The sequence below is a fragment of the Felis catus genome, chromosome B4 (assembly GCF_018350175.1).
Source record: "Felis catus isolate Fca126 chromosome B4, F.catus_Fca126_mat1.0, whole genome shotgun sequence".
NCBI classification, from domain to species: Eukaryota; Metazoa; Chordata; class Mammalia; order Carnivora; family Felidae; genus Felis; species Felis catus.
Window position 1 is genome coordinate 41,724,233 of NC_058374.1, and position 18,990 is coordinate 41,743,222.

Genomic DNA, 18,990 nt, shown 5'->3' on the forward strand with positions numbered 1-18,990 from the left:
GCCGCGAGCAACCCGTCTCTGGCCCCAACTCCCCATCCCACAAGCTCCGAAAGTCCTCCCGTTTCATATGTGCAGCGGTCCTGGCTCCCGGAGGTCTTCCGTTGTCACCGGGAGGCCAGCCCTGGAGTCCACAGCTTGCTGCATGCCCACAGGGCTGCCCTAGGTGCCATCAGCGATCCCTGGCTCCACTGGGCCCGTCTCGGTCCCCTCCCCCCCACTCTGTTCCTAGCCCACATGCTAGGTGCGTGCACACTTGACCAAAAAAAAAAAAAAAAAAACCGGGCCCTGCTACTCACGGCTTTACGGGCGCACGTAGCTCAGGCCTCTGCGCCCTTGGGCCGTGACTGGGCAAGCCAGCGGGAGGCGGGGCCCGCACCCCCTCTTTTCCCCGCCACGCCCCGCCGCTATAAATTGGGACTGCAGCCTCCGCCGGTGCTCTCTGCTCCTCCCCGTTCGACAGACAGCCGCATCTTCTGGTGCAGTGCCAGGTAGAGCCAGGCAAAGCCAGGCAAAGCTAGGCTGCGGGGAGCCACGGGAGGCTCGGGCACGGCTCAGAAGGGGGCCGGGAGCGCTCGCGGGCAGGGGGTGGGCCGCGCGGCCGGGCCCCCGCATTGCAGGGGCGGGAAGACGGACGTGCCCGAGCGCGGGTTGGGAATGGAGGCCTGGGGGGAGGGGAGGGCAGCGGCCGGGCTGCAGCCGCCACCCGCCCCCGCGCTCTAATGGTCGCTTTTCTCTGCCCGCAGCCGCGTCCCCGAGACACGATGGTGAAGGTCGGAGTCAACGGGTGAGTTAGGGGGTGGGGTAGGGTGGGGCATCGAGTCCCGCGGCCCCGGGCGAACCGCTACTGCGGGCATTGCCCTGCTTAGTCTTCGCAAGCGCGTGAGGGACGTGGGTGCGGTGGTCCTACCCCCCCACCCCCACCCCAAGGAGAACTCAAGGTCGGCGCTCTGACCTGGCCGAGGCTCCCGCCTTAAAGAGCCGCGTGGGCCACCCTCCCCCAAGCTGTGGCTCCTCATGCAAAGCCGCCCCCGCGGGCGCGAGCCGCCCGCAGCCCTCCGCCCCACCTGCCTCCGATAGACGAGAGCGCCCCCCTCCCGGCATAGGACCCATCCCTTTAATCCCCAGCTGGGGCTTCTTTCTTTGCTTTCGCGCCCTGCGGGGTCACGTGCCGGGAAGGAGCCCCTCCCCCACCGGCCGGCGGCCTCCCCACCTACCGGGGTGCCCGGGGCTGAGCTGGGTGCAGAGCCCGCTGGGAGGGCCCGTTTGCGGGAACCCGGCCGCCATGTTGCAACAGGGAAGGAAGTGAATGAACCACCGTTAGGCAACCTTCCTTAGCTCTTCACTGTTCCTCCTTCCTCGCCTATGACTAACCCTCCTGATCCTGCCTGGGTGGGGTGGAGTCGCCTTTATCCCGTAAACCAGGTGAGGCAAGGCTTCCCTCGGTCTTGCTCTTAAAAGAGCTGGACTTCAGAACTCTGACCGGAGACCATCCCTTAAGCTGCCAATCAAATTTCCCCTCAGGGATGCTTCTTCTAGACGATTCTCTGATGAATTAAACATGGGTTTAGGGGAGTCCTCTTGAGTCCTTTTTTTTCCTCCCCCCTTTTCCGGAGAGGTGTGGTAGCTGCAGCTTAGTGCCATGTTGGGGGAGCTGAGTCATGGGCAGAAATTTTCCACTACAAAATGGCTTCTGTAGCAGCAGCCCCTTTCATCACACTGGCTCTCCTGGAGGCTCCTTTCTTCCGTCCATACCTAGAGCTGACCCAACCCTAAAGGCCAGGCTATAAAGGTCACTGGGAGGATTAGGTGTCTGTGAGCCTTGGGAATCCTGCCCTTCTCCCCGTTCCATCTTCCAGAAATCAGATCCCCTCTCCACTCTAATCTGGGGTTAAATATAGCTGCCTGACCTTTCTGCAGCTTGGGGCCTGGGCTACTACTCTTTTTGCCCCCACCCACCCCACACACACATCTGTCGCTCCCACTCCTGATTTTTGGAAGAGGGCTTGCAGGGACAAGTGGCTTAGCAAACTAGAGCCCTCAGATCAGGGGGTTGAGAAGCATTCCTTTTTCCCCTTCTCTTCGTTTTGGAGGAAGAGATGGGCTTTCCCCTTCCAGTTAACTTCTGATCTTTACTCTTGCCCTTTGAACTTGGTGATGCTAAGTATGCAACTCTTTGCTCCCTGGAGGGTGTATCCTGATGCTGGGCCAGACAGGGAACAAGCATTCCCAGGGAGGGCACAGATAGTGGGGGAGATAAATGCCATGTGCCAGGCATGTGTCCAGACTGCGGGGGTGGCCAGAGCAGAGCCCTGCATGGCCATTGCTCCTTTGCAGGACTTGTAATGACTGGGGAGTTGGGCCAGTCTCTGAACCTAATCACTTCTTGGGCAGGCTTCACTTTCTGGCCAGGCTGTCCTGGCAGGGTTGCTCAAGAAAGATAAAATTAGACCTCTTGGACTTTTCTGGAGGGAAGTGCCATCTTCTAACCTCTGGAAGAGGATGGGTTGGTCTAGGGCTGATTCCATGCCTGGGAGAATTCTCTACCCCTTTTTCATTCCTTCTCGCCTCTTGTCTTTACCAGATTTGGCCGTATTGGGCGCCTGGTCACCAGGGCTGCTTTTAACTCTGGCAAAGTGGACATTGTCGCCATCAATGACCCCTTCATTGACCTCAACTACATGGTGAGTGCTGCCCCCACAGCTGGCGTAGGGAGCAGACCCTGGCTGAAGTGCAGCCGCTTGATGGCCCTCACTTGTCCCTCCAGGTCTACATGTTCCAGTATGATTCCACCCACGGCAAATTCCACGGCACAGTCAAGGCTGAGAACGGGAAACTTGTCATCAATGGAAAGCCCATCACCATCTTCCAGGAGTAAGTGTAGAAGACGGAACAGGGTGGAATTTGCTTTGAGGGAGTTACTAGGATGGGCTGACAACCTTGGGTGGTACATGGTACCCCATGTCCCCGAGCTTTCGACTTGTCTCCCTTTATAGGCGAGATCCCGCCAACATCAAATGGGGTGATGCTGGTGCTGAGTATGTTGTGGAGTCTACTGGGGTCTTCACCACCATGGAGAAGGCTGGGGTGAGTGGCAGGGAGAGTAAAGATGGAGGGTGGGGTTTGGTATAGCGGGAATGATGGGGAACCCTTGAGGAGAGGGAGAGTGTGGATTATGACGATTACTCTACCACAGGCTCACTTGAAGGGTGGGGCCAAGAGGGTCATCATCTCTGCCCCTTCTGCTGATGCCCCCATGTTTGTGATGGGCGTGAACCACGAGAAGTATGACAACTCTCTCAAGATTGTCAGGTGAGCACAGCAGGGGGGAGAGGGGAGTGGGGAGGTGGTCAGATGGTACTGTGTGTTGCCAGGTGGACGTGTTCTTGCCTTGACTTGCCTCCCTCTTTTCAGCAATGCCTCCTGCACCACCAACTGCCTGGCCCCTCTGGCCAAGGTCATCCATGACCACTTCGGCATCGTGGAGGGACTCATGGTACGGGTGATGGGGAAAGTGCCCAGCGTGTTTATTTCTCACCCAGGGCTAGATCCTCTTCCCTTCTTCGAATGTGGCCCTGGGCTGTGGGGACCATGGGGCATTGGGGGTTCCAAGGGACTGGCTCAGGTCACTGTCTCAAGTCTTCCCAGGGGAGGAGGGGGTCAAGGGGTAGATGACTTTAGGGGTGCTATGCGGGCCTTCACTCCCTCCTCCATGTTTGCAGACCACAGTCCATGCCATCACCGCCACCCAGAAGACCGTGGACGGCCCCTCTGGGAAGCTGTGGCGTGATGGCCGAGGGGCTGCCCAGAACATCATCCCTGCTTCTACTGGCGCTGCCAAGGCTGTGGGCAAGGTCATCCCAGAGCTGAATGGGTGAGGTTCCTTGCTGTTCTCTGCCCTGGGGGTCTGTGGAACCGGGAGGAGCAGTACTGACCCTGCTTTGCCTGCTGTCTGCAGGAAGCTCACTGGCATGGCCTTCCGTGTCCCCACCCCCAATGTGTCCGTCGTGGATCTGACCTGCCGCCTGGAGAAAGCTGTAAGTAGGAGTTGGAAAAGGATTCGTGGGCTCAGGGTTTGTGTCTTGGGTAAAAAACAGCAAGATTGGAACTTGAATAACCATCTCGTTTTTACCTTTTTAGGCCAAATACGATGACATCAAGAAGGTGGTGAAGCAGGCATCAGAGGGCCCCCTCAAGGGCATCCTGGGCTACACTGAGGACCAGGTTGTCTCCTGCGACTTTAACAGTGACACCCACTCTTCCACCTTCGACGCTGGGGCTGGCATTGCGCTCAATGACCACTTTGTCAAGCTCATTTCCTGGTATGCTGCTGGGGTGTGGTTGGGGGGGGGTGTGGTTGGGGGGGGTGTGGCGCCCTCTGGTGGCCGGTTCATGAAAATAGGCCTGAACTCGTGATCCTCTTTCAGGTATGACAATGAATTTGGCTACAGCAACCGGGTGGTGGACCTTATGGTCCACATGGCCTCCAAAGAGTAAGAGCCCCCTGGACCACCAGCCCCAGCAAGAGGAAGAAGAGAGAGGCCCTCAGCTGCTGGGTAGTCCTTGCCCCCGTTCGTCACCCAACACACTTGAGAATCTCCTGACCTCCAGTTTCCATCCCAGACCCCCTGAAGAAGGGGAGGGGCTTGGGGAGCCCTACCTTATCATGTACCATCAATAAAGTATACTGTATCCAATCAACTCTTGTGGGTTTTTTGTTTTGTTTTTTAGCTTTTTCCAGGGTCTGGGATAAACGGGAGGGGAGCTAGGCTGGTGCCAAAGAGAAATAGACCTTGCTGCGAGTACCCAAGAAGGGCCCAGCATACCCCAACCAGACCTAAAACTCCGCTGTAGGTCCTGGGCCCAAGTGAAAGGCCTTACAAAAGCACATGTGCATGGGCACTCACTAATTTGAAGACCAGTCTGCGCTTTGGCTTAGTTTCCCTCCAAGGCTTTTAGGTGCTATGTGATGGGGCATGTCCACTTCAGAGGACAAGGCTGTTTTGTCACTGGGTCACCTGGCTTCCTCTCTCTGAAAGCTGTTCTGTCTGCCGCCCCCTGGAGGAGGAACACTGGCACAGGGAGTCAGGGCTTAGGAATTGGGCTACCAAGTCCTCGCGGCCTTGACTGGTTACCTGGTCACTCGGAAGCAGAGCCCTAGCGACGTGGAACACAGTCGAACCGCCAGGGTGCAAATTCCACCCTGCCTCACAGGTGTGAGGTCTTGAGTAAATTATTTACTTTTGTGTGCCCTGGTTACTCATCTGCAAAGTGATCCGCTACACCCAGCCCCTAAAGGTTTTCCAGAAGGATTATGTTCGGTCGGCTACATAAGTGCACAGCACTGTGCAGCAAATGATCGGGAAAAGGGGTAATGCCCACCTCGGTTTAAGAGGATTACTGCCGTCATCTGTGGGTGAGGACTCCGTGGGCAGACACACAGGCTGGCACCAGCCACGTGGGCAGAGGCCCTGGTTCTGGGCCCAGAACCAGACTTGGCCCCAGCATGTGTCTCTCTAGTATTTTTTGTGACTTTTTAAAACTTTTTTGTGGAGGTATAACTTACAGAGGGTTAAATGCACAAACTGTGGTCCAGGGCCTCTGCCGCTTGTTCAACTTGGGCACCACCTCCAGGTGCCTTCCTTTGCACGTGCTTGTATGTTGAGTGAGGAAAACCGGTGTGTGCCTCACAGAGGGGATGGTGTGGCTACTACCAGAAAGTGCTTGAAACAGTGACACAGAAGTGTTCAATAAATACTCGCCAGTTTCATTATTATTAAAGACTCCATTCAAATGTCCGCTCAGCACAGCTTCCCTCAGGCAGTTATGCTGACGTGTCCGTATTCACAGCTCCCCAGTTTCTCCCAAGCTTTTCCAAGTCCAGGACATCTCAGCCTGCTGCTCTCAGTGTATGACAGGCACAGAGGAGGCACATCTTCAGCTGATACTTGAAGAAACCGAGACCCTGAGCACACATGTACACACACACACACACACACACACACACCACATGCACACACACATACAAGTAGCTTCACCTTTTTCTCTGCCACTCAGCATTGGGAAACTTCCATCTCCCTCCACGGTACTGCACCCAGTCGGATCCAGAAGCCGCCTAGACCGGAGGCCCCTTCAATGCATGGCACTTCCATAAAGGACGGGTCACAGCCCCATCACTGCCATCCACGGGTGGATGACAACGCAAGGGGGGACAGAGCGCCCTGCCCGGTCCCTCCTCCCGCCACCTGCACCTTGGAGGGAAGCCCTCTCCCACTGCATGTGTGTTGCACAAGCCCTGGAAGGACCAGCCTAATCCACTTCATACCAGTGCCTGGGCCAGTTAGCACCAGTACAGAATCAAAGACAGTAAGCTGGCTCGAGGCCTCAAGAGATGGAAGGAAGATCTGACAATCACATTCCTTACTCAATGGAGAAAGTAAGGGGCCACGATCGCTCTGGCAGCATTTTAAAGATGAGAAGTAGCAGGCGCCCACGCGTGAAGGCAGGAGAGCCCCACCTGTGGTGGGAGTCACCTGGGAAGGGCAGGCTGAGCCTCGCTCCAGACACCTCAGAACCCTGAAGGCCAAGGACTAAGGCAGGAAGCCCGAGGGAGGAGCGCCCCAGTCCCCAGGGGCGAGGCTTGGTGCAGCGGGACGGATGGCGTTCCCCTTCTGTGAACCCCCCACCCCTCTGCCTCTGTGAGTTCCCGGCAGGGTGGGGCCCCAGGCCACCAGGCTGGAGGTAGGTCCCTATCTCATGGAGCTATCAGATGAGACATCGCGATCGGAGTCCTCAGTCTCGCTTGGCGGCGGCGGCGGCGGGTCGCTAAGCGGGACCGCAGTGAAAGCAGGAGACTTTCTAGAAAAAAACACCAGTTGTCACCTTGGGGCAGGGAGGAATCCTGATGACACTGGCATTCCTCTCCCATAGCCTTACTCTCTGGCAGGCCAGTGAATGCCATCTCAGGCAAGGGCAGGAGGGCCACAGGGGTGAGGGTGGATGCAGGGTGAGGGCAGTGGGGAAGGGAGAGGGAAATCCCTCCCGCCCCACCCTGATGGGGGATATGGTCCCTGTCTTTATCCTGGGGACTCTGGGAGGCTCAGAGTTCAGAAATATCTCAAATCGCAGTATGAGAGATGTTGTCTGAGCCCGAGTGCAGACTTGATGGCCCCAGCTTTGTGTCTCTCTGTAGTATTTTTGTGACTTTTTAGAACTTACTTTTTTGTTGGGGTTTAACTCACAGAGAGATGCACGAACTGTGGGCCTGGCTTTCTATAAAAAACTGCCCCCATGCCCCTTCTGTTCCTTGCTGGTTTTTAGCTACAGGGTTCTCAGGGCTTGCCCACCAACGGCCTCTGGTGCATGCACCTCTGGAGGAGGACACAGAAGGCGGGCCGCACCCCACACTCCAGGGGGAGGTCCTCACCGGTCTCCAGACTGGGTGATTAGCCGACGGCAGGTCTCCATCTGCACGTCCAAGCCCCGCTTCATGCTGCACATCTCCATGTACTCGTGCAAGTGCCGGTTCATGTCATTCTTGGCCGTGGCCAGCTCCAGCTGTGGCAGGCGCAGGACGAGACCATCCAGGTCAGCAGTGCCTCTGCCCCTAACCCCCAGGGGCTAACACACCAAGAGCACCAGGCATGGGGCCCAGGTGGCCACGGGTGAAGGCTCAGATTTCAAAATAAGTCAGATGCTGGCGCCTGGGTGGCTCAGTCGGCGAAGTGGCTGACTCTTGACTTTGGCTCAGGTCATGATCTCACGGTTCGTGAGCTCAAGCCCAGCACTGGGCTCTGTGCTCACAGCAAGGAGCCTGCTTCATACCCTCTGCCTCCCTCTTTCTGCCCTTCCCCTGCTCCGTGTCTCTGTCTCTTTCTCTCTCTCTCTCTCTCAAAAATAAACATTTTTTTTTTAAATAAAAAAGTCCGATCAAGCCAGAAGGCACCAATATACCATCATTCCTTTTAGTTTTCCTGGGGATCTTTGCCTACAGAGGAAGGCAGAGGTCTCTGCTACAGGTCTGCATTCTTGCAACAGACCTTCACTGACAAGAGGAACCTAAGTGTGGGCAGGACAGAGAGCCCAGGGTGGCTATCTGTGCACGGCCTTGCTCCCTCCCTGGGCTTCCTGCAGGCCCAATACAATGCTGCACCCAGTCTGTCTCCCTCACTAATTTGGGTGCTCCTGGAAGGTGGCCACAGGCCTTTTTAAAATTTTTTAATTTTATTTTTCATAGAGACAGAGCACAAGTGGGGGAAGGGCAAGAGAGAAGGAGACACAGAATCTGAAGCAGGCTCCAGGCTCGGAGCTGTCAGCACAGAGCCCGACACGGGGCTCGAACCCACAAACCACAAGATCATGACCTGAGCCGAAATCAGAAGCTCAACCAACTGAGCCACCCAGGCACCTCCATTTTTTTTTTAATGTTTATTTTTCAGAGAGAGAGAGCACAAGCAGGGGAGGGGGCAGAGAGAAAGGGGGACAGAGGATCTGAAGTGGGTTCCGTGCTGACAGCAGTGAGCCCCATGAGGGGCTTGAACTCACAAACCTCGAGATCACAACCTGAGTCGAAGTCAGAAGCTCAACCAACTGAACCACCCAGGCGCCCCCGCTCCCAGCCCCAGGTCTTACTCATCTCTGCATGTGCCCAGCCCCAAGATGGGAAATTACTTAGTGAGCCTTTTTGAAGTAGCCACAAGCCTCATGGCACAAAGGAGGGGACCTGCCCCGCACTGTTGAAACAGGCTCAATCCTCCTCTTACCACTCTTGTCTCCTGAGTGGGCAGTTCTCAGAGTCCAACAGAAAGACTTCTGCCACACCCAATGTCCCACTGCGTATAAGATGTATCCCGGTTCAAGAAATGTTACATGTGGGAAAAGGTGGGCTCAGAATCAAGGAAATACGAACTCCCTCTGAGCCAGATTCTGCCACAGGCTTTGAGGTAGAGCTGAGAGGAGGGGTGATGTGGAAAAGATCTGGGCCAGAGACAGTCTGCTGCCTCTCTTTGTTTGGGGTACAAAGGACAGGGGCCAAACAGAGAGGCAGAATAAAACGGCTTGGAAGTAACCTGCTTGACTGCCTGAGAGCAAAGAGAAAGGGTAGGAAACTACCCGTGAATAATCTGAATTGGATAGAGGAAACCACCCAGAACTAATCCAAACTGGACAGGGAGAGGATGGGAACTGGGAGGAAGAGGTAAATGGGTCACAGGGCCGGAGAGAAGAGATGGTGGCCTGGGTGGGTCAGAAGCCTAGTGAGTACAGCTCGGATGGCGGCCCTGGTTCCAGAGCAGCAGGGCGTGCTCAGTGCAGGAAGGCATGATGTCACCAGCTCTTGCCCAGATTGGCTGCCACCTACACCCCAATTTCTCCAGCTAAGGAGAGCAGCAGGGGAAGGGGCTAGCTTCCGGAGCCCAGCACTCACCAGGACAGGAAAGAAAGAAATGAAGCAATTATATTCTATCCAAAGACAAGGCTAGGACCACCAGCTGTCTGTACATATCTGTACGTATGCCCTTACTTCATGCATTTAAAGCAGGGGTGAGGAGGGGTGCCTGGATGGCTCAGTCGGTTGGGCATCTGACTTCCTCTCAGGTCATGATCTCACAGTTCATGAGTCCTAGCCCTGTGTCGGGCTCTGTGCTGACAGTTTAGAGCCTGGAGCCTGCTTTGGACCCTGTGTCTCCCTCTGTCTCTGCCTTCCTCTGCTCACGCGCTGTTTCTCAAAAATGAATAAACATTAAAAAAAATTTTTTTTTTTTTAATTTTAAAGCAGGGGTGAGGAGAGGCAGCACCACAGTTGGGAGGCATCTAACAGCCTCCACTGAAAACTGCAGACTCACTGTGTGGCCAGAGACAGGGTAGGGCTGGGACTAGATGGAGAGGAAGGATGAACTCCCTCCCAACCTCCACCTGGCCCTTGGCTTTACCACCGACAATGGGAAATGCTCCTTGCATCTATTCCAGTGACCCCAGGATGGGTCACCAGTGTCAGCACTGCACCCAAAGCCCCCTGTCAGCTCTCCCAACACCTCTCCTAACACCAATCTGCTGCGAGAAAAGAGGAAGACTGTGACATGGGTGTCAAGGAGCGAGCAGAGAGCGACTCTCCCTTCCCCTCTACTCAACAGAGAACAGAAACCTAGCTGCACCTTTAAAACTTAGCATCTGTCTGCCTGGGCAAGCAACAAAAACAGGCTGGCTTAAAGGAGCAGGACCACTTGATGTGTGTTGGGAGGATGAGCATGTAGGAGAATCATCTGTCAACTTCCATCTCAAAATGCGGGTGGTGTGAGACAAGCAAGGGTATAAATGTGCTATGTGGGCTTGAAGAGAGGCCGAGAGTTACAGAGGCCCACATGCATCTTCCCCAAGCCGAGCGCTCAGGGCCAGGGAAGGGTCCTCTCCACGAGCAAGAGGGCACCCAGGATCTGCAGCCAGCCCCCTCCCCTCAGCCCCGCCACCCAGGGTGCCACAAACCGCCACAGCCCTGCAGACCTAGCATCTAAGTTAGAGCACCCGCTTCCCTTGCCATCTCGAGAAGGATCTTCCAGGCTAGGGAATGACAACGGAGGTTCCTCCATCAGCTGAAAGGCTGAACTGAAGAATCACCCAAGTTCAAGTTCACTTCTTAGAGGACTCCACTATCACACCACCAGGAGTGATAATACTAATAAAGCCGCCATGCAGTATGCTTACTAGGAGACAGACACTGCCCTCAGCTCTACGTGTGCATCATTTCATTTGATCTTCAAACAACCCTGTGAGGAAGGTACAATCAAGATCCCACTTGAGGGGCACCTGGGTGGCTCAGTCAGTTAAGCATCTGACTCTTGATTTCCGTTTGGGTCATGATCTCACGGTTTGTGAGTTCAAGCCCCGAACTGGGCTCTGTGCTAGCAGTGAGGAGCCTGGTTGGGATTCTGTATCTCCCTCTCTCTCTCTGCCCCTCCCCACTCACTCTGTCTCTCTCTCAAAATAACTAAGCTTAAAAAAAAAAAAAAAAAAAGGTCCCGCGTGACAACTAAAACAGGCTGAGAGACCATAAGCAGCCTGTTAGAAGTTGGAGTGGTAGAAAGTAGGTGACAGGGCTGAGATCAGAGCCCACATCCGTCCTCCTCCCTGGAGAACCTGAGGTCTTTCTTAAGGTTCCACCCCACAAAAGAAAGGGGGAAGGCCTGGTGTCTGGGGTCCCGCCGCCCCACTCACAACCCACGGGCCACCCGTGGGCCTCGGCTTCAATGCCAGTCTTACCTCTATTTGGTCAATGGTTTCCTGATATTCTTTTTCCCGGGTTTTGAACAGGGACTCGGTATCTTTGATCACCTTCTCCAAACTGTCTTCCTGCTGCTGAAGCGGAAAGGGAAGCAAGGGAGAGGCCAATGGGGAGGGTGGTGGGGGCATTCCACAGGGGCGAGGCAGGGGAGAGAGAGACAGTCCGGTTAAAGGAAGCTGCTGAAAGCCGAGAGAAGGAAGAAGGAAGACGGGAGAGGCAGGTACAGGATGGAGGCCACAGAGGGAAAGCAGCAAGGAGTGCAGGGAGGGGAGGGGGGGACGGGGCGTCCAGCTGGGGGGCAGGACTGGCGGGGCCCTGAGGCCGGGAGGGGCCGTTACCTCTCCCTGCGCCTCTGCGGCTGCCATGGCATAGCCTGAGAAATCCTCCCAAAGCAGCAGGGTCTCCTCAGTCTCCTCCCAAGTCAGGCTGTCACAGTCGTCCTCAAAATCATACTCCCTCCTAGAGACAGGGAACCCGCTGTCAAGAGGGGGGTGGGGCCTTCCTGCAGGCGGAGGGCCACTGTCGGGGAGCTCCGGCCTCTGGGGGGCTGCTGAGGGTGGGCCTGGAGGACTCGGGACTCACAGCTGGTTGAGCATGCGCTGCATCTCCTCGTTGATGCTGAGGGCTGTGCTCTCCTCCTCATCCCCATCGGGCTGGCGGGGCCCGTCACTCTCCGACAGGGAGGTGTCCTCCTCGATGGCAGCCTTGCGCTCCCGCTTCCGCCCCCCCATGGATGGGACCTTAATGGGAGACAAGTGCAGAGACTACAGAGACGAGGCCGGGTGCATGAGGAGAAGGGCGGGTGGGCGCCGGCAGGGGTGGGGCGGGTGGGAGGGGAGAAGCGTGAACCAGCGGGAGGGCGGGGTGGACAGAGAGAGAAGACACAGTTACAACGACAGGAACAGACACCAGAGTTACCGAGAGACAGGCAGACAGACACAGATGGGGACAGGGCTGCAGACTGAGAAGGAAGAAAAAGAAGAAACAGAAAATAGGGCGGTAAGATCAGGGTAGAAATGGCCTGTTGTGACCACGCTATGATGTGCATAATGGCTACAGAGGATTTGTTTTCTTAAAAAAAAAAAAAAAAAAAGTCTTTCTAATGAAATGACCAAACTAAAAGGAAAGTTTTTGGCTGCAAGGAAGAGGAGGACGCGGTGTAGACAAAGGAGAACCTGAATCATATATCCAGATCTGGAAAGCCGCAGAAGGGATAGAAATGAAGCAAAGAGGGCACGAGGTAGAGTAAAGGGGGGAAGGGCAAGGAAAACAGAGACAGGAAAAGAAATCTGCCGAAAAGCCCAGCGGGTCAAAACTGACGGCTGAGGCCTGGGTGGTTTAGAAACTGGGACTGGGACATTAAAAAGCTTGCATGAGAGCAAAACTAACCAGCTTCTTCTGTGGAGAAAGCAAGAAAAGATGAAAGAAAGAGAGGAGAGGAGGTGGACAGAGGAGAGAGAGAGGGAGGGGAGAGACGGTGTTAGAGACGCTTCCAAACCTTCTCTTTCAGAGGCTGTTCCTTGCCCCCCAAGCCTCGTCCCACCAAGGGCCCCAGGGGGCCGAGGTAAGGTCCTCCAAGAAGGAGGGCAGGGCCCGGCTCCCAGCCAGCAATGATGCAAGGTTCACGGCCTGCCCCCACCCTCTCCTGAGGAGCTCAGGCACCGGGGAGGTGTGGGCAGGGTGTCTGGGGCCAAGGCCTGCCCTCGTCCCGGGGCCTGCGGGCAGCCCAGTGCCCTCACCTGGAACATCTTGATCATGTCCTCACAGTTGCGCTGCTGAGCCACGTCGCATAGTTTGGCGGTGATGTCGATGCGGCGACAGATGTCCATATCTACCTTCATGGCCTTTTCCTGGATCTTTGTGTCCAGCTCAGACAGGTTCTGTCCGGGGAACGCAGGGAGCGGTGAGGAGGCAGCCAGCACTCCGGACAAGGACCAGTAAGGGCCCTGGCAAGACCCTCACCCTTCCAGTCACATATCATCGCTGACCCCTCCTCCTGGACGCCCTCCCCCGGCACTCGTGGGCTGCTCATGCAGCTGGCGCGCTGTTCGCACGGGCGGGGGGAGCCCTGGACACGGTGGCCCGGGACGTGCAGGGGCTCCCTCCCAGAACTTACGCTGCCAGAGAGAGAGGCCAGTGGCAGTTACAAGAGTGGAGAAAGTATTACAAGAAGAACGGCTGACACTTCAGCATTACGTCTGTGCCAGCATGGTGCTAAGTAGAGTATGTCTTCAGGGGCACGCGCCTTGCCTCGCCCATTCCACAGAGGACACAGGCAGAGCGGTGGGGGGACTCACCAGGGCCACACTGCTAGCAGCTTGCAGAGCCGGGATCTGGCCTCTTAACTAACTGCTTAACCACCTCTAGAAATGAGGGAGGCCACACTGCCTCTCAGACACGACACTGGGATTTCCATTCCTTCTCTCCCTCTTGAATGAGGGTGGGGTGGGGGGCAGGCAGAGGGAGAGGCACGGCACACCAGGCGGCGGCAGTGACCAGGAAGTCAACCGGCCCAAACTCGAGGGGCCCGCCTGCTCTGGCCGGTTTCGGGGTGCGGCGGCTGCACTCACATTGCTCATGAGCCCCTTGAAGACCACTAGCTCCGCTTTCAACTGCTCCACCTTCATCGCTAGCTCCTCCTGGCAGGCGTCAGCCTCTTGGGCTTCCTGCAGTCAGGGAGAAAGCCCCACCGTTAGCGGCTAGCGGCGCTGCCGAGGTAGGAGGCAGATGAAGACAAGGAAGGGCGGTGGGGGGGGGGGGGGCGGGTGGGCAGCAGGGGGCTGAGGGTGCTGGGGGGGGCAGGCGGCCCTCACCTCCTGCAGCTCGTTCACTCGCTCCTGCAGCTGTATCCGCACAGTGTACTCCTCTTCCCACCTGGCAGACACGGGGGGCAGGGAGGGAATGTGGGTGCAGAGTCCCACCCCGCCCCGGCAGCTCCCTGCTCCCCACCCCTCTGGCTCAGGCCTCTCCCTGACTCTAGGTCTGGTGCCCTAGATGCACCGGGGCTGTGGGCAGCCATGTCTGGCCGGCCAGCGGGTGGCCAGCCGCAGCTGTCCGGTGGCTCCACACTTCCTGGCAAGTGCGAGTCGGCCAGCTGCCTTCCCGGAACCTCTGGGCCGCGCCCCAGGAACTGTATTTAAGAGCAACTGCTGCCACCGTGCTCCCTCATGGCGCCCGTCCCCTCAGGCCCCAGCCCCACCAGCTGCCTGGCTGGCCTCCTCCCCTGTCCTGCCCGCACCAGACCACCAGGCCCACCAGCCCGGTCCCCCACCTTCAGTGGCACAGATCCGGTCTCCCGCCTCCTGCCTGCACCAGACCAGGGCTCCTCTAGCCCGCTGCCCTGCCTCTTGTGGTGCCATTTAACCCTGGAGAAGCAGCTGCAGGACACACACCACATCAACAGAGTTGGTCAAGAGCCTGGTAGGAGATGCTCAAAGTCCATCCCCCACAAGCTCCAGAAACCGCCCACCCAGGACCCGTGGAAGCGAGCCGTAGAGAGGAGACCAGGCTGGCCCTGAAGCAAGAAACCTGTGGGAAGCAGGAGCCTGGAGTTCCCAGGCACCCAAACCTGGAGGGACAGGGAGATCAGAGTATGAAAAAGCGCCTCGCTCTACAGTGGCTGGGAACCAGAAGCAGCATGTCCTAGGCTCTAGAATTCCGAGACTAGAACCCCAAGTGGCTAAAAGACACCCTTGGCCGCAGGCAGGGTTGGCTGCCCGGGGCTAGGTTTTTCACTCAATGTGAGTCCACGGTGAGCCGGCGCACAGGCCCTGGCATCGCCAAGGTGAAAGGGCAGTGGAGGCGGCCATGGCCTTGCTTAGGGTTTTGGGACCCTGCGAGGGTGGCCGGGATGGCAGAACTTCTCAGACCCCGTTCACACAGACTCTCAGTGTCTGCCGCTTCTTCCAGTGTGAGAAAGGAGGGGGTGATACCACGAGAGAAACCACAGTATCAGAAACATGGCTAAAGTCTCAAAGAGGACGGCAAGAAAAATGAAAGCCCAAGCGAGTGGGTTCTGCAGACATGGGACTCAATCCTCCCTTCCCCACCTCCATCCTCCCCCCCAACCCTCCTTCCTCCTCTCCTCCCTGGGTTCGCCTGCAGCCTCTTCCCTGTTCCTCCCCCGCATCTGCACTGCAGTGTTCCTAATAATAACTCCTCTACATCACCCGCTGCCCCTCCCGCATGGGCAGAAAAGAGGCGGCCAGCCTGGCCACCACCCTGCTGGCCCATCACACAGCCCAGCCCCAGGCCCTCTTGGCTCTCTGTCCACCCTTCCCTGCTGCCCCCATGTCCTTCCCACTTTTGCACTGGCATCCTCAGACAGCCGGGGCCAGTGAGGGGCCCTCGCAGCATCAAGTTATACAGCTTCATAGATAAGACTTTATCTTTTTGGGGCCTGTGGTTTCTCCATCTACAACCTGAAGGCATGGAACGCAGTACCCTCATACTCCTGAGCCTGTGAGTCCCTGGAGAAAGAAAGCAAGACTCACAAGGGGACGATGGCCCTGGGCAAGATGCATGGGAAAGGGTAGCAAGCGATAAATTCAGGTAGAAATTTAAGTAAGGAAGTTAGGGAAGGATTGAGATGAACACAGTCTTAGAACACACACACAAAATCTGAAAATAAGTCATCTAGAAGTTACTAGAATTCTTTAAAATTTATTAATTTTTTTTTTAGTATAATCTCTACACCCAACATGGGGCTCAAACTCAGGACCCCGAGATCAAGAGTCGCATGGTCCCCCTGGATGCTTACTAGAATCCTATTTGCTCTCCATCCAGACTTTCCCACAAATAGGTTCCTTCCGACCTCCATTCAAATCTCATCTCACTTACAAGGTCCCCTAGACATGAGGAGAATTTGAACAATTTCCGTGTATTCTGTGTTTACTAAAGACCTCTCTCCCAAATAAATTATATCCTGGAGCAAAGTGAGGAAGCCGGGCCATTCCTACACTAGAAAAACTGAGGCCAGGAAAGAGAGATCCACCCAAGGCTGCACACAGCAAGGGCGCTGAAAATAGAACCCAGGAGGCTTCAGCTCCTTCCCAGTTTAGTGCTCAAGCTATACCCATGACTTCCGGGCTACTGACAGGAGCTACAGTGTTGCTTTAAAGAGAACAGAACGAGGGCACAGGATCTGGGGTGGAAGAATGAGTAACTGCCAGTGTCACGTACCATACAACTCTAGCTGCGGGGCCCTCTGCACAGCAGCATGCTGCAGAGCGATGAGCTCATCAGTCCCCAAGGAATAACTCTCTGCTGCCCTGGACAGCTGGACCAAGGACAAACACTCTTTCAGTTAAGAAAAAAAAAAAAAAAAAAAAAACGGAGAACAGCAGTTGTTTCTGTGGTTATGGATGCATTCCAGAACTGCCCCCGTTCTGCTGCTGACAGTGTTAATTAACTCGTGCAGGGGCAGGGGCGGGGGCAGGGGCAGGGGCAGGGGCAGGCTGGTTTTGGGTGGCATCTGCGTGATGGCTTTAGGAGGTCTGAGAGTCCCAAAGGTACTTATAACATGGACTACAACGAAGGAAGCCAGCATGAGGACAGGACTCAACCTCAGAAAGCCTGCTGATCTGCGATCTGCTAGACTCTAGCAGGTTACAGACCCCTGAAGGTTGCCCCCAGACTCAGGGGTAATTTCCCATAGCATTCAGCCAAGCCCCAGCCCACACCAAGCTGCAACACAGGACTGCAAAGGTAGTTCCCAGGCCTGTCCACAAGGGGTCAGAGTAGCTGATTAAGAGGTTAAACCTGATGGCGCCCAAACTAAAGCCTCCTTCTGACCTGTCATCCTCCTCCTCCACCATGGCATCCCTCAAAGTCTACAAAGAGCTGGCTGTGCTCGTGCTCCTTACTAATGGCCTGGTTATCAACCCTCTAAGGGATCCACTTGTACAGCCAGCGCTAGCATCACATCCCTTCTCCTGGCCCCTTGTGCTACCCTGCCAGTCCCCCGCAGAAAGCCAAATCCTCATCCTCAGGGAGCACTGGGCCTGCCCTCCAGATGCCTTGTACTCACAGGGTGTGTCCATATTCTCAACTTTTCCCCACTCACTTCCTCTGCTGGCTCTACTCACATTTCGTCATCCTTTGGCTCTTTGTGCTTTTACAGATTCCCCCAGCTTCCATGGCCCTAGGACAACTACCAGTCCCTTCCCCCTTTCCCTAGGGAACTCCTTTTCCCCTTTTTTTCTTTTTTCTTTTTTCTTTCCTTTATTTACTCCACACAATGTTCTGAGGCCCCAGAGCCTTTCATATGGAACTGAGGAGGTAGGTACCCAGTTTCCACCGACACTGCTTTGGGAAACCCAGAGCAGGGGTAGGATCGCCCACTGTGAGATGCAGCCCCTCCCTCACCACCCCCTCCTAATTTCAGTAGACTCCCAAATGAAAGCGATTATCCTTTTGATCAGTACTTGGAGCTTCTATCACAAAAGTGCCCTGGGGGCTGAGACTGGTATTACCCCAGATGTGACCTCTCAAATGCGAGACCCTTTCACGTCTCATACAACCCCACAGAACAGGGGCAGCCAAACACTGCGGTCTAGATGAGACAGAAAGAAAAGCCACAAGAAAAATATGTATTCCTCACAGCACTCCGCTCCGAGTCTCCTTCTTCCTGTCACGAGTGCGACTTCTGCATTCCCTGTGGATTCCCGTCTTCCTGTATCCAATGCCGTGTAAATACTTCCAAGCTCCTCCTTACACAGCAGGAACTTTACTCTCATTTTATTCCTCCCTGATTCTTGGGCCGCAATGCTCTCCTCTCCTGGACCCACACCTAGTCCAGGCCCCATGTGTGGCATGACACTGAGCCCGGTCCCCACCTGCCCGGTCCCCTACCTCCGCTTGTACTCGTCCCGCTCGCGCTTCACTTTAGCCAGGACGTTGTAGAGCGCACGGATCTCGGGGGTGATGGTGTCGATCTGGACGCCCACCCCGTCGGGGTGCACCCACGACAGGCCAGGCCCTTGCACCAGAGTGGGCTCCAGTCCCGGCCCGAGCCGGCGGGCGTGAGAGAAGGACCAGATGGTGCCGGGCATGAAGCGGGCTGACGAGGAGTAGGAGGTGGAGGTGGAGGTGGAGGGCGACGAGTGGCTGGCAGCGGAGGGCACGAGGGGGCCGGCTGGCGAGCGCGCGGGCGAGCCCAGCACCCGCGCCGACTGGGTGCAGACGGCGGCCGGCCGGGCGCCGAGGGGCAGCCCCAGGGGCCGGATGGGGCTGACGAAGCCGGTCTGCACGGCCTGGTCGCGGCGAGCCAGGCCCCGCCGGCCCTGCTTACCCTCCTCCAGCGCCTGCTGCAGCTGCTTCTCCAGCAGCCGGTTGCGGCGCTCCAGCTCGTGCACCTTGGCCAGAAAGCAGCGGAACCGGAGGTTCAGGGTCTTGAGCACGTTGATGTTGGAGCCCAGGTCGTTGCGGAGTGCCATGGCGGCGGGGGGCGCCGGGCCCGGCCCGGGCGGCGAGTAGGCAGCCGGGCCGGCCGGGGCGAGCGGCGCCGGGGACACGTCCCCTCCCCCGGCCAAGTGGTCGCCTCCCAGGGGTTCCCCTAGCGGTCCGGCCAGCCCCTGCTGCTCCTGTTGTAGGAGGAAGAGGTTGGGGCCGAATAACGGATTCATGGCTGCGTCTTCTGCTGGGAGACCGAGACCGCTACAGGAGCAGGGATGGAGGGCAAGGGAGAAGAGCCAATGAGGCGCCAGGCGGACGCGGAA

The 18,990-nt window shown here is 56.7% G+C and overlaps 2 protein-coding genes and 1 long non-coding RNA gene across 15 annotated transcripts; 1 reads left to right on the forward strand and 2 right to left on the reverse strand.

The window, feature by feature from the left end:
• Positions 1–371: 371 nt before the first annotated feature.
• Positions 372–4,698, forward strand: GAPDH (glyceraldehyde-3-phosphate dehydrogenase). Of its 2 annotated transcripts, XM_006933438.4 has the most exons (11): positions 372–488; positions 744–784; positions 2,582–2,681; positions 2,765–2,871; positions 2,994–3,084; positions 3,194–3,309; positions 3,412–3,493; positions 3,720–3,871; positions 3,956–4,034; positions 4,138–4,319; positions 4,425–4,698. In XM_006933438.4, exons 2-11 carry the CDS (start codon positions 762–764, stop codon positions 4,492–4,494), a joined length of 1,002 nt encoding a protein of 333 aa, XP_006933500.1. In that variant the 5' UTR covers positions 372–488; positions 744–761; the 3' UTR covers positions 4,495–4,698.
• Positions 4,699–5,743: 1,045 nt separating this feature from the next.
• On the reverse strand, positions 5,744–18,959 carry IFFO1 (intermediate filament family orphan 1). Of its 11 annotated transcripts, none has more exons than XM_023256710.2 (10): positions 18,125–18,959; positions 14,086–14,146; positions 13,843–13,938; positions 13,012–13,152; positions 12,662–12,670; positions 11,855–12,036; positions 11,611–11,731; positions 11,251–11,346; positions 7,424–7,554; positions 5,744–6,851 (listed from the first exon to the last, which is right to left on the reverse strand). In XM_023256710.2, exons 1-10 carry the CDS (start codon positions 18,895–18,897, stop codon positions 6,752–6,754), a joined length of 1,710 nt encoding a protein of 569 aa, XP_023112478.1. In that variant the 5' UTR covers positions 18,898–18,959; the 3' UTR covers positions 5,744–6,751. The 11 variants fall into 11 exon arrangements, with proteins under 11 accessions (XP_023112478.1, XP_023112476.1, XP_023112477.1 ...); XM_023256708.2 differs by having other exon boundaries at positions 5,744–6,855; positions 12,662–12,667; positions 18,125–18,956; XM_023256709.2 differs by having other exon boundaries at positions 5,744–6,855; positions 11,251–11,343; positions 18,125–18,956.
• On the reverse strand, positions 14,612–18,118 carry LOC123386519. 2 transcript variants are annotated; one of them, XR_006600496.1, is made up of 3 exons: positions 17,874–18,118; positions 16,454–16,550; positions 14,612–14,649 (listed from the first exon to the last, which is right to left on the reverse strand). It is a non-coding gene; the product is annotated as an uncharacterized LOC123386519 (long non-coding RNA). The 2 variants fall into 2 exon arrangements; XR_006600495.1 differs by lacking the exon at positions 14,612–14,649 and having other exon boundaries at positions 15,668–16,550.
• Positions 18,960–18,990: the final 31 nt, after the last annotated feature.